Source organism: Lepidochelys kempii, chromosome 11 (assembly GCF_965140265.1).
Source record: "Lepidochelys kempii isolate rLepKem1 chromosome 11, rLepKem1.hap2, whole genome shotgun sequence".
In the NCBI taxonomy this organism is placed as follows: domain Eukaryota; kingdom Metazoa; phylum Chordata; order Testudines; family Cheloniidae; genus Lepidochelys; species Lepidochelys kempii.
Window position 1 is genome coordinate 11,198,234 of NC_133266.1, and position 13,124 is coordinate 11,211,357.

At 38.3% G+C, this 13,124-nt stretch overlaps 1 protein-coding gene across 2 annotated transcripts in view; it reads right to left on the reverse strand.

The window, feature by feature from the left end:
• Positions 1-6,618: 6,618 nt before the first annotated feature.
• The window catches only part of HACD2 (3-hydroxyacyl-CoA dehydratase 2), a 43,883-nt gene continuing 37,377 nt past the window's right edge, over positions 6,619-13,124 (reverse strand). For both annotated transcript variants that reach the window (XM_073305125.1, XM_073305126.1), the window contains 2 exons: positions 12,686-12,864; positions 6,619-9,939 (listed from right to left, as the gene is read on the reverse strand). In XM_073305125.1, coding sequence (XP_073161226.1) covers positions 9,857-9,939; positions 12,686-12,864 — 262 coding nt within the window. In that variant the 3' untranslated portion in view covers positions 6,619-9,856. The remainder of the gene's footprint in view (positions 9,940-12,685; positions 12,865-13,124) is intronic.

Here is a 13,124-nt window from a genome sequence, read left to right on the forward strand (position 1 = left end):
ATCACAGACTGCCGCTGCACCCCCTGCTTAACCGCTCTCCCTCCTCCCCAAGTTCCATAGCCTCCTCACCCAGACACCCAAGAACGCAGGGTGGGAGGCTCCAGGCACCCAGCCACTCCACCCCAGTGGACAGCCCAAGCAACACAAGGCTGGCATTCAACAAGTTTTAAAGTGGCCCTTTCCTTCCCTCCTACCCTCCTCCCACACCCCAGCTGGGCTACCTTGTGAGTTATCGCCCTATTTTTATAATCAATTAATAAAGAATACATGTGTTTTTTAAATGATAGTGACTTTATTTCCTTTGCAAGCAAGCTGTGATGGAAGGCAGGAGAGCGGGTGGCTTATAGGGAATTAGAATCAACCAAGGGGGCGGGTTTTCATCAAGAAGAAACAAACAGAAGTGTCACACAGTACCCTGGCCAGTCATGAAACTGGTTTTCAAAGCTTCTCTGACGCGCACTGCTTCCTGCTTTGCTCTTCTAACTGCCCTGGTGTCTGGCTGTGCCTATTCAGCAGCCAGGCGATTTTCATCAACCTCCCACCCCGCCATAAACGTCTCCCCCTTACTCTCACAGAGATTGTGGAGCACACAACAAGCAGCAATAACAATGGGAATATTGGTTTCGCTGAGGTCTGAGCGAGTCAGTAAACTGCGCCAGCGATCCTTTAAACGTCCAAATGCACACTCTACCACCATTCTCCACTTGCTCAGCCTATAGTTGAACAGCTCCTGACTACTGTCCAGGCTGCCTGTGTATGGCTTCATGAGCCATGGCATTAAGGGATAGGCTGGGTCCCCAAGGATAACTATAGGCATTTCACCATCCCCAACAGGTGTTTTCTGGTCTGGAAAGTAAATCCCTTCCTGCAGCTGTTTAAACAGACCAGAGTTCCTGAAGACGTGAGCGTCATGAACCTTTACCGGCCATCCCACGTTGATGTTGGTGAAATGTCCCTTGTGATCCACCAGTGCTTGCAGCACCATTGAAAAGTACCCCTTGTGGTTTATGTACTGGCTGCCCTGATGGTCCAGTCCCAAGATAGGGATATGCGTTCCGTCTATAGCCCCACCACAGGTAGGGAATCCCATTGCAGCAAAGCCATCTAGTATGACCTGCACATTCCCCAGAGTCACTACCTTTGATAGCAGCAGCTCAGTGATTGCGTTGGCTACTTGCATCACAGCAACCCCCACAGCAGATTTGCCCACTCCAAATTGATTACCGACTGACCGGTAGCTGTCTGGCGTTGCAAGCTTCCACAGGGCTATTGCCACTCGCTTGTGAACTGTGAGGGCTGCTCTCATCTTGGTATTCTTGCGCTTCAGGGCAGGGAAAAGCAAGTCACAAAGTTCCATGAAAGTGCCCTTACGCATGCGAAAGTTTCGGAGCCACTGGGAATCATCCCAGATCTGCAACACTATGCAGTCCCACCACTCTGTGCTTGTTCCCTGGGCCCAGAATCGGCGTTCCACGGCATGAGCCTGCCCCATTAACACCATAATCTCCAAATTGCGAGGGAATGCGGCTTTAGAGAAAAGTGTGTTCATTACCGCGCTGCTGTTGCCTCCTCGCCTGGTTTTTCAGGTGCTGGTTCTGCATACACTGCACGATAATGCGCGAGGTATTTACAATGGTCATAACTGCTGTGGTGAGCTGAACGGGCTCCATGCTTGCCGTGCTATGGCATCTGCTCCTGCTTGGGCAATCCAGGGAAAAGGGCGCGAAATGATTGTTTGCCGTTGCTCTGGTGGAGGGAGGGGCGACTGACAACATGGCTTACAGGGAATTAAAATCAACAAAGGGGGTGGCTTTGCGAGAAACAGAGTGGCCCCCCTCAAGGATAGAACTCAAAACTGGGTTTAGCAGGCCACTGATTTCATGGAGGGAGGGAGGAGAAAATGAATACAAAACAAATCTGGACTGGTTCTTGTTTTGATCCATTTCATCTGTCTTTATACACCTTGCTGGCAGCAGACTGTGCAGTACGACCGCTAGCTGTCGTCATCTTCTGGGTGCTCGGGAGAAGATGGTGCAGTATGACTGCTGGCCATCGTCTTCTGCACTGCCGATAGGACTGACTCACCGTGAGACGAAACTTAAAAGGGAAATGACCTGGCTGAGTCACTGCCATGTTTGCCCAGGCTTCTCTGACCTCATTGAGGTTGGTTAAAAGAGCACTCTGGACTATGTTGACATCGGCTACCAGTCATTCTGCACTGGGTCTGCTACCAAAAGGCAATAAACTATTGCTGTGTAGCAATGCAGTACCACGTCTGCCAGCACCCAGGAGACATACAGTGACGGTTAGCTGAGCAGGCTCCATGCTTGCCGTGGTATGGCGTCTGCACAGGTAACTCAAGAAAAAAAAGGCGCAAAATGATTGTCTGCCCTTGCTTTTATGGAGGGAGGGAGGAAGGGAAGGGGGGGCCTGACTATATGTGCCCAGAACCACCCGCGACAATGTTTTAGCCCCATCAGGCACTGGGATTTCTACCCAGAATTCAAATAGGCAGCGGAGACTGCAGGAACTGTGGGATAGCTACCCACAGTGCAACGCTCCAGAAGTCGACAGTTGCCTTGGTACTGTGGACACGCTCCGCCGACTACATGCACTTAGTGCATTTATGTGGGGACACACACAATCGACTGTATAAAAACGCTTTCTACAAAACCGACTTCTATAAATTCAACCTAATTTTGTAATGTAGACAAGGCCTTAGTGCTTTAGCAAGACTAAGCCTTACATCACCTCTGTAGCAGTATGGCACTCATGTAACAGATAGGTACACAGAGGTAGAGACTTGGGGACAATGTTTTCCAAGTTAGGCACCTAAATCCAGACATAGGCAACTGGATAATCAGCCTGATTTTCAGAAGTGCTGAGCACCAGCAGCTCCCATTGGCTTTCACTAGAATTTAGGGTATTCAGTTTACCTCAAGATTAGACCCCTAATTAGTTGTCTTCTCCCACCCAATGTCTGTGACACTGATAGAAAAATACTCACACTGTGCTAGACAACTATTGCGTAAGAGGGCATTTCCTCATTTCGGTAATCAGCAATAGTGGAATGAAAAAAAAAGTACGGACAGCCAGGATTTTTATTAAAAAGTTATTTTAAATTTTCACAAGTACTGTATAGTATCATACTGTGAGATCAGCTAGACTGAAATGAAGTATTCATTTTAATAACATTTTAGGGTTCCAAAAGCTATTTAATTATGCAAGCATGTTTCAATTTTGTTTTTTAAAATCAGATACTAGAGATATATAGTGGATTTATTTTAATGTAACTGTTATGTGGTTATAAAATAGTGAGAGAAGATAAGTAGTACACTGTAATAATAAATTATTAGAATCATGCAAGCAATTCGTAAAAAAGAATACTAATAAGAAAGGCTATCACCTCAACTGGATCTGATGTGAACTGTATTCTTGACTTTAACTGTTTTGATACCAAATAAGTGCTTTTACATTGTACTATGTAGTATTTGTCCTGCTAAAACTGATGAACACCTTTTCTGTATTATAAAGAATATCAAAAAGGTCACTGTGTTTAAAAATAAGTGGAGTTTGTGGAGGATAAAACTGGTTCCAATTGCTTCCTTTATTTAAGGGAAGAGATACTGAAACATGAAAGAATTTCTTGAGCACAGCTTAATTTCTAGAAAAAAGCTACACCCAGAAGTTCTATTTGTGTTATCATAGCAAAAGAAAAAACATTTTAGTATCTAAGTTGTTTGCAGCATAACTAAAATAATTGCTGTACAAGCTGGTTGGGGTAATCCTATTAATACTCACTTGAAGCTTTGCTATGTCAGTCCCACCACCCTCAATTCCTCCAGGCCCTCTGGCACCTGAAACATTCTTCATCTCATATTTGTATTGGCATTTTGTCATTTGTCACAGATTGTAAGCTCCCAGCACCAGGGACCCTTGTCTTTCTCCATTGTATGTAGTGCTGTGTACACTTACAGAACTTTACAACAATGAAAAGCAACTGAAAAACATACACAAAGTGATTTCTTAGAACAATCTTAGGCTACATAGATATCATCTTGCTGATTAAGGGCCTGTTCCTGCACTCCCAAAATGAAGCATTCTTGGGCATTTTAAATCCACAAGAAATGCAGGATTAGCTTTTAAGTGGATATTATCAACATAGAACTGAATGTAAAGGGACACAGTTTAAAAATTCAATTTCTTCAATTCTGCAAGGTAACTTTCAACTGCTTTAACCACAAGACCATCTTATCGTAATGCATTCACACAAGAGGGCTGAATTAAGGTTGTAATTCAAGGTTGTAAGGTTGTCACCTTAATGCTGCCATTTCCTATTTTTCAGATGCTTGATTTTGCAAGCTTAATCTTTTAATGTATTTTTATACTTAGTGATTTTAGTGCTTATGAAAGGTGCCTGACTCAGTCTGTCCTCACAATAGGTAGCAGCTGTACAACCTTATCCATAACCATCATAGCTAGGTGCTTTCAACTCTGAAGTGGTGAGACCATCACACAGGGACAGGTGCAGTTCAGCATCTATATGAGGAAACCCCTGCAGAGACTTCCAATAAAGGAGCCCCAGTAGTACCATGTGGCTGGGATTGCTTGTAAACAAGGAACTGGACTAAGAGAGCGCACACATTTAATGTCATAGTGGCAGAGTTTAAGGCCAGCAAATCATCTATTCTGACTTTCTGTATATCACAGGCCACTAAACACCCTTACTCTTTCCTCTCCTCCACCCCCATGGCAACAACCAGAATTAGACACAGTATTACAGTCCTTAGGAGACTTGTTGCATAGGCAGAGAACAGCAGGTACTGAGGTGCACTAGGGCCCAAGGCGTCTGCAATGGCAGTGAAATGATTAAATGAGACCTACCCAGATGATGATATACAATAGAGGCTGAACTATTGTGTCATTTTGGAATTATCTTGGCTTGGAAATGGTGACCTACAAGTGGAAGGCTTTATACATATTTTAACTGAGGGTTTTAAAGAAATGAAGACAAGGTTACTTAAATTATAAACCAATGGAATGTTGAGAGAGAAGTTCTGTTTTCCAGTTGGTGACTATACTGGTACATCAAGACTGACACTGTGCAGAGAATACCACAGCTCTGACAGCATACACTCCAACTTAATTTTTCAATATATAAGAAGGTTAATATTTTGTTTTCAATGGCTCTTTAGTAGCCATCAAATTCTTAGAGTAGGGCATTATGTGGAAATTAGTGACTAACTAAATGAGTCTGAAGTTAACCATCCAGTCTTTAACTGCCAGGGGTACCCTTCCTGCCAGTAATTATTGCTTAATTATGACCTAGCCTTGAAAAACTGTCACAAACTTTGCCAGCACAGGCAGAAAATCTACTTACTCACCCACTACTATCGTACTGAGAAAAGATCTTCCTCATTTGTCCAAAAAAAAAAAAAAAATTCTATTTAGGTGAGTAGAATTTCAGAGCTACTGGAAGCTGAATGGAATATTCAGGTAGTCAGATGGCTAAAATCATCTCTAAGGTAAAGAGAACTGACCCTCCAGAAATGCCCTCTCCATACTAAATAAAAGGGAATTGTGTAGAAATCAACACCTTTTCATTTTATGCCTACCCCAGCACAGAGCTTTTCCTGAGCTTCAGGCCATCAACTGCCATGACCTGTCACTTAAATATTATTTTTTAAATAATTCCCCTGTAAACCGGGTGCTCATACTTAAAAGCTTTTAGATTTTACCCTAGGTAACTAGTATTGCCTCCATATTTTCTGTATTTGGTAAAAGAAATATGAACGGGGACACTGAAAATATTGACCATTAGTTATGCTAAGACAAAGCTGGGAAGAGTTCAGCCTAAGCACTGTACATGAATAGCAAAGTTAGAAAAGGAAGTTTTTAATTACATACTAGTTGTGCTAAGTCACAGCTGTCATGCATGGGGCATGTGCTTTTACAGGGCATGAAAACAGTCCTTTATTTCATCCTTTTTGCAAACAAAAAAATCACCGTAGTTGTGGAATCCTATGCGAAACATAGGGCTAGAACAGAATAACTCACTTTCCAACTGTTACTCAGGTCCTGTTAGAGGCTTACAACATATTAGCTAGATTCCATTAATTTTCACAGCTATTTAAAATCTTTCTCCGAGGAAGCGTTAAAAACATTAAGACAATATCCAGACAGCTGCCTTGGTAGCAAACACTTTGCAGTATATTTAGTAAGTGAACTCCCAATACTCTTGCATTTGATAGAACATTCCATTGTATTTAGAATAATCATAATTACTTGTGCTAAAAGAATAGTTGTACTTATCTGTGATAGTGCAGATAGCAATGGAAAAGCAAAAAATCTCTTATTCTATTCAAAGACCTGTACATGTTCTCAACACATTGTGATGGACATTTCCAAAAACTGAAAAATAAAATGTTAATTACTACATTTTAAGTTTAGACCATCTTCTGAGTGCAAAAAGTTATGAATCCAAAAATTTTCCTACAAACTGTAAGAAAAAATATATTGTGTACAGTACACAGCAATAACTATTAAGGATTAACCATCTGCTATTGCATACTCAAATATATTTATGCTTTTTTCCTTACATACTACCAACACTCCATATTTCATCCATAATTTTATTATTTGGATTACAGAAATTAGTATCACTGGTCAGTAGTTCAAAGCCAGGCAAAGAGCACAGAATCCATTTATTACACAATGCAACAACACAAATTAATATTTAGTGAACAAACTGTTTCACTACATTAACATCTGGTAGAAATATCTTCCAAACATGCATAAAAAGTCTAAGCTTAGTATTTCAGAGCTCCATGTAATATCTGGTTCCTACATATACAAAAAAAATACATTTAACTTATAATTATCTTAGTAAATCAAAGACTTATAAAATTACAATTTTATTCTTCACAACATACAAAAATACAAAAACGACTGTATATAACGTACAGTTTTCATCCAAATTTCATTATATCAATATGCACCAACATATACCTGATTTGATGTATATTCATGAATATTTGTATCTTGAAAGATTACTTTAAAATGATTTTGCAGAGTGGTCCACACAAATGCCAATCTTCACTGGTAAATAAAAAAAATCTTTGATAGAAGCATCACATTGTGAAAAATTACAATTTATCTGCACCTTTAGTTTGCATTTTACTGTAAATTATACTATGAAAATTTCTACAAAATTTCCTTCCAGGTGTACATTGTCTACTAGGAAGGACCATGGTGTTTCTTCCATGTATAGTAATGACAAACTTGGATAAAGAAGCACGGTAGGACACAAGTTAGTAACCTGTCTACAAACTATTATGCACATCATGAAAACCATCAACGCAGAAGCAGATATCTGCTGTAGCAGTTTGATGATACCAGTGGAACGGAGAAAGTATGTGAGTCAAGTAAACAGTTTATGAAAAAGAACTGTCTAGATTATACCAAATAAAGTACCTATGAAACCCTCCACTATTAGGTTCACATAAATGAATTAAATTTCAGTGACAGATACACACTTCACAGAATGTATGTTCATTCTCATTTTATAAAAAGAAAATTAATATTATGAACAAAGAAACCAGTTATTAAAAAGATATCTTGGGGCCTGATTCTGCAGTCCTTATTCAGGATGAACTTCTACCAACTAAAATAGGAGTTTAAGTCTGAGTAAGTACAGCAGGAATGCATTTTACATGTTGAAAACGTGGAGTACTGAATTCTTGAATAGGTTTTTGTTTGATGACGAGATTTCTTATAACCAAAACAATGTATTTTTCACATCTGCGAATGCTAGCTCCATTTTTTTAAAAAAATGTAGGAGTTCATTTACATATGTGATCAATTACCTTTATATATGGTATTGTGTTATTGGTAGAGAAGTGATAAAATCCCAAAATATAAAAACTTATCTAACTAAATAGGTAATTATACAGAGCCTTCTCTCCATTCTCAAAAAATTGTGGCAATCTCTCTGCTTCTTAGCAAACCCAAAGCCATCTAATTAAAACTATTGTACAAGCCTCCTTCCCATCAATATAGCTAACGTATCCCATTTCATATATCATTCACATAGGCCAAAATGTTTAGACATGGGAGTCTAAAGTTAGACTCCTAACTCCATATTTAGTCATCTAAATTGAGGTGGCTTGGTTTTCAAAGGAATTGAGCATCCAGAATTCCCACTGATTTCAAATGGGAGCTCTGAGTGTTCAGAACTTGTGAAACTCAGGCCATTATGATTTATGTGTCTATGTATGTATTTGGGTTCCTCCATTTGAAAACACAGGCTATAATTAACCTGGATAGCCAATCTGAAGGGGGTAGGAGGAGAGATTTATTGGTCAATAAAGACGTACATTTACATTATTTTGTACAGTAAATCAAACACACTGCTATATTTCTCTAAAACAGACCAGTACTATTATCTCTAGGTTTTCTCCCCTCCCAAGTGTTGCCATGGTATCATTTCTGCTGCATTATAAGCTTTCGCTATTTACATATCGAAAGCTCTTTACCATTTTGAGCACTGATAAAATTCAGCTGTACTTTTTCAATGGAACAAGGAACAGTACTGCCAACAAAAATAAAAAGTAGTAATGAAAAGATTTAGATTTTTTCTTCTTCAGAAAAACCTAAAACAAATGTAACTATAAATCTGTTCATGGAAATACTGCCCCTCTATGAATGACTACATTTTTAAAAAAAAATGTTCAGCTTACTAGCATCATTAAAATTAGATTGAACAGTATCACTGAAATTGTTGCCTATTCATCTTTAAGTTCAAGCGGCAAAACACAATTTGGAAAAAGGCTCTGTATAGAACATATTTAGACTGTGATTGTGTACATTTATTCTTAAAGTTGAAAGTCAGAAATGTATTTGAATCTTCTCTGTTTACAAGTGTGTTAACAAAAGAGGTTAAATGAGCTAGTAGACAACAGTTAGAAGTTATGGGGATAATTTAAAGCCATAAAGGGATGAAAACACTGAGCAACCGAGTGACACGTCTTGGTGTCACTCTGTACAGGTCCATGACTGATGACATTGCTTTACCCAATTATTTCAGAAAAGTTAAAATTACACTTTTCCCCCCCTATGTATTTCAAAAAAGTGATCTGAGGCTGCTGTACTCAAGGCAGTTTTAATATTTCAGAGCAATATTACAGCTCTGTAGGAACAATACTGGAACAGAGCTTGAGGTAATAAACAGTTAAATCTTTAGATAACATATGCTGGTAGGACACCGTACTTTTTAAATTCCTAGAGAATCACATTTCCCTTCAGTTTCAATAATTGCTTCCCTGCTCTCCCTCCCACTTGCCTTTCAAGTTAGGAAATTCTCTTGCTAGATTTAAACAATCTGCTTGGTTACTGGAGTCCCAGCCAAAATCTTAGAGCATTCCAGAGAATATAGTTTGCCTCTACAGCAATACATACAATTTCTGGCATGTAGTCAAGCGCTTTTAAAAAGCAATGACAATAATAATATAATCCCAATTCAAGCACTGCACTTAGTGGGTTCAACTTATCACTCATTTTGTAACTTTCAGGTGTCAAGTGATTAATTTATATGCTAACAAGACTTCAGTTTAAGAAACATAAAAGGCTAAAAAGTCAAAGCCACATAAATTTCTCATAGCAATGCATGCTGAAAATGATATTCTAGTGTTTTACATAGTGAAATTTCAAGAAAATCATCACATTAGTTATTCTTTCTACATTTTTTTTAAACTTCCTATTTAATTTTTACACTCCTGGTTTATTTTATATAAATGTGCTGGGTTACTGAAAGTCTGCAGCATTTTGGTGTGTGAAAAGTTCTGAAAAAGACCTGGAATTATTCAGATTTCTTGTGTTCTTCAGTATAGGAAAGTACCTTTCTCCTCTGATGTAGCATGTGGAAATACAACTGAGGAAAGACTGAAAAGAAAATAGACTTATGTAAATAAAAGTATGAAATCAGGTTTGTGTTTGAACATGACATACTTACAGTCATACATTCAAGGTCAACCCCCTCTCTTTGAAAATAAATTGCTTTTCCACGTTCTCATCAAAAATCATAGAGAAAAACAGAGAGGCAGTGGATGATGCACACTATTGTCCCTACAGACTTCAAGTACCATGCATCAGTTTTTGCCAGTATGATCTTTTTTATTTCAAAGACAAACTACTACACTCTTTTTCTGCATGCCTCAATGTAGATCTTCACTCCAAGGTATGCAGGAACAGTCAAGATTACACAGCAGAACACTGGCATCAGAGTGAGTTTGCCAGACTATATATCTAACTAGGAGCTGAACACACACATAGGATGAAAAGGTTCCTGAACTGCACACACAGAATAGGAAGAAAAGGCTCGGGGGGGGGGGGGGGGGGGAGAAATAGATCTCAGAAAGACAATGAATTGGGTACAGTTTCTTTGATCCTGAAGGAGGGTCAGAGAGTGGAGTAAGATTGTATTTATACAATAAATTATAGTATTTGCAGAATGGGGGAACAAAATGTGAGACTGAAATCATGCACATATGATATGAACAGCTAAACAAGCCTGAACACTAGTTCTAAACATGAGCTCAAGATCAGTTCATCCTAGTGAACCATGGGAGCCCGTTAAGGTTAGTGTCAGCCTAGATTATGTCAACTGTGTATTCCAAGATCTTGTTATGCAAAACAGATCAGCCCATGGCTATTTAAATTGTGCACTAAAAAAGGTTTCAAGGTGGTTGTTTATAAATCAGCACTCTCTGCTCCGACTTCTTTCACTTTGTTTCTCACAATCCTCTCCCCTGTCCCCCTTTAGTTTGTCTCCCACCTGACTGAATTCCAGATTATACTCCTGCACTCCAGGGAAACTAGTGTTGAGGGATACATTACTTAGTAAGAAACACATTGTTGCATAATTATTCCAATGAAACTTGAACAAATGCAGGAAGTCTGTCATGCATAGGATCCATTATGAGCAATCAAGATTTTCATGAGAGAATTATTTTGGTCCGAAGCTAATTTGACAGGACCTTCATTTCAAAACTAAAGGTTTTCATGAAGTGGAGCTGCAATTATAAGGAAAATTAATTGTATTACTTTCAATGAGAAGTTTTCAAAATTTTTCTGTCATTGTAACCCCAGTATTTCCGAAGTTTTCAGTGGGAGTTTTGGGTCAGGAAAACATAGGTCCTACGTTTATTTTCTCCAGTCTTAGACAGACTTCCATAAAGTGTGGGGCTTTTGTGGAGGGACAGCAGACTTGTGAAGTTGGGTCAGAAAGAATGAACTGAATAAACTGATTTGACAACTGAATCTTAATTCTCATGTGCTTCCAAAATACCAAAGGCTACAAGTTTATGCAAGAAGACACCTAGTACAAGTTGAACAATAGCAGACATATGTCATGAATGTTTTGATGCTTATCTACCAGGGTGATCAAAAAAACTATTTGCATTGTTGGATTATTAGTTCAAAATTCTGTACATATCTGAATACACTGATGAATCTACACTGAAAACAGAACATATTATTGGAAGGGGCAAGTGCTGCCCCAAAACTGAGCTATTTTAAGGGTGAGATCTAGATAAATTGTTTTGAAGGCTCAGTTTCCACCACCCCACTTGGTTCCATCAACTACAATCCAACTATTCCAGTGGATGGATGGAAGTGAAAAAGTGAGACTTTCCTTCTTTTTATGTAAATAAATCCAAAGTTACTCTGCCTCTTTGGAGCTATGCCAAATATATCATTCTCTGACACAAATGAATGAAATGCAGTTTTCATAGCAGATGGAAAAGTTTATGACTTTTGTGACATCAAGATTCATAAGAAGCCTTACTTAGAAGATTATAAGCGCTGATTGTAGAATTCAACACTGCTCAAGTTTAAATCTTACTTAGGATACGATGCATCATTCTGCATAGACTAGAAGGCTACATAGATAATAAAAAGTTCAGAGAAAAAACAGCTGTAGAAATAGCTAAATAGACACCAATAGCATTATTACTACATTCTTTTGAATTTTAGATTCAATGTATAATTGTATTGGTTACAGGTCTTTTACTTTAAAACACCACATACAAAAGAAAAACAAGACCTACATTATATCTTTCTAAATTATGATTCAGACTGCCTCTCCCCCTCAAGATAGCTAAAGACGCATCCCTGATGCATACAAAAACAGTGTTCCCCACAAAGACTATTTTTGTTTGAGCAAAAGTGCACTGCTCTGCAGTTTTTGTGAGGATAGCAAATCTGCCACTCATCTACTTAACTACTGGAAAAGTCATGAAGAGATAACCAAAAAATAAACAAATAAAATTGTTTTTTATAACTATAGACTAAATGTTCAGAACAAGTAAGTCCCATAAATGAAAGAGAGCAGCAGAGAAAAAAATCATTTAAAAAGTCAATATTTGCCAAAAAATACAACAATTATTTTATATTTCAAGTATAGATAAAAAAAACTAGTTTCTCCATTACCACTATGTGGTAAACATTGGTAAATACTGACTGCTGTAGTTCTACTTTTGTCTGATCTCTTTTCTTTAAGAAACTTTCAGAAAAGTATGTTGCTACCTGTAAAGCTAGCTAGCTATGTATACAGTTTAATCACTCCGTTTCTCAGTTAGCTTTGCATATACTGTTTTCACACAAAACCCTAACACAATGGTGTACTTACTTGGAATATAAGAGATCATAACCAGGATCAGGAATGTATAGTAATCAAAGGAAAAATTGTATTTGTTAGGTAAACTAATGGAATACAAGCCAGCCTGTCTGACGAAGGGCAAAGCAGCATATATTGTGAGTAATTCGCCTGAGACTCCCATTGGATACAGTACTATGAACAGTGTGTACCTAGAACAAAACATTTAGGGAAAGGCATAAAAAAAAAAATCAGTCCAGAACTCTTATAAGTGAAATTATTTGTTAAATTATGTTATGGTTACTCCACTTTTCAGTCACCACAAACAAATTTAATATTTGCCTTGTTATTTCAGTACTAATTGGTATTTGATTAGAGCACAGTAAAGTATGTTGCTATCGCCAAGGTAAAATGTTCAAACCAATGACCAAATTTGACTGAATGCAGAAGTGCCTTTGATAAGCTGCAAATT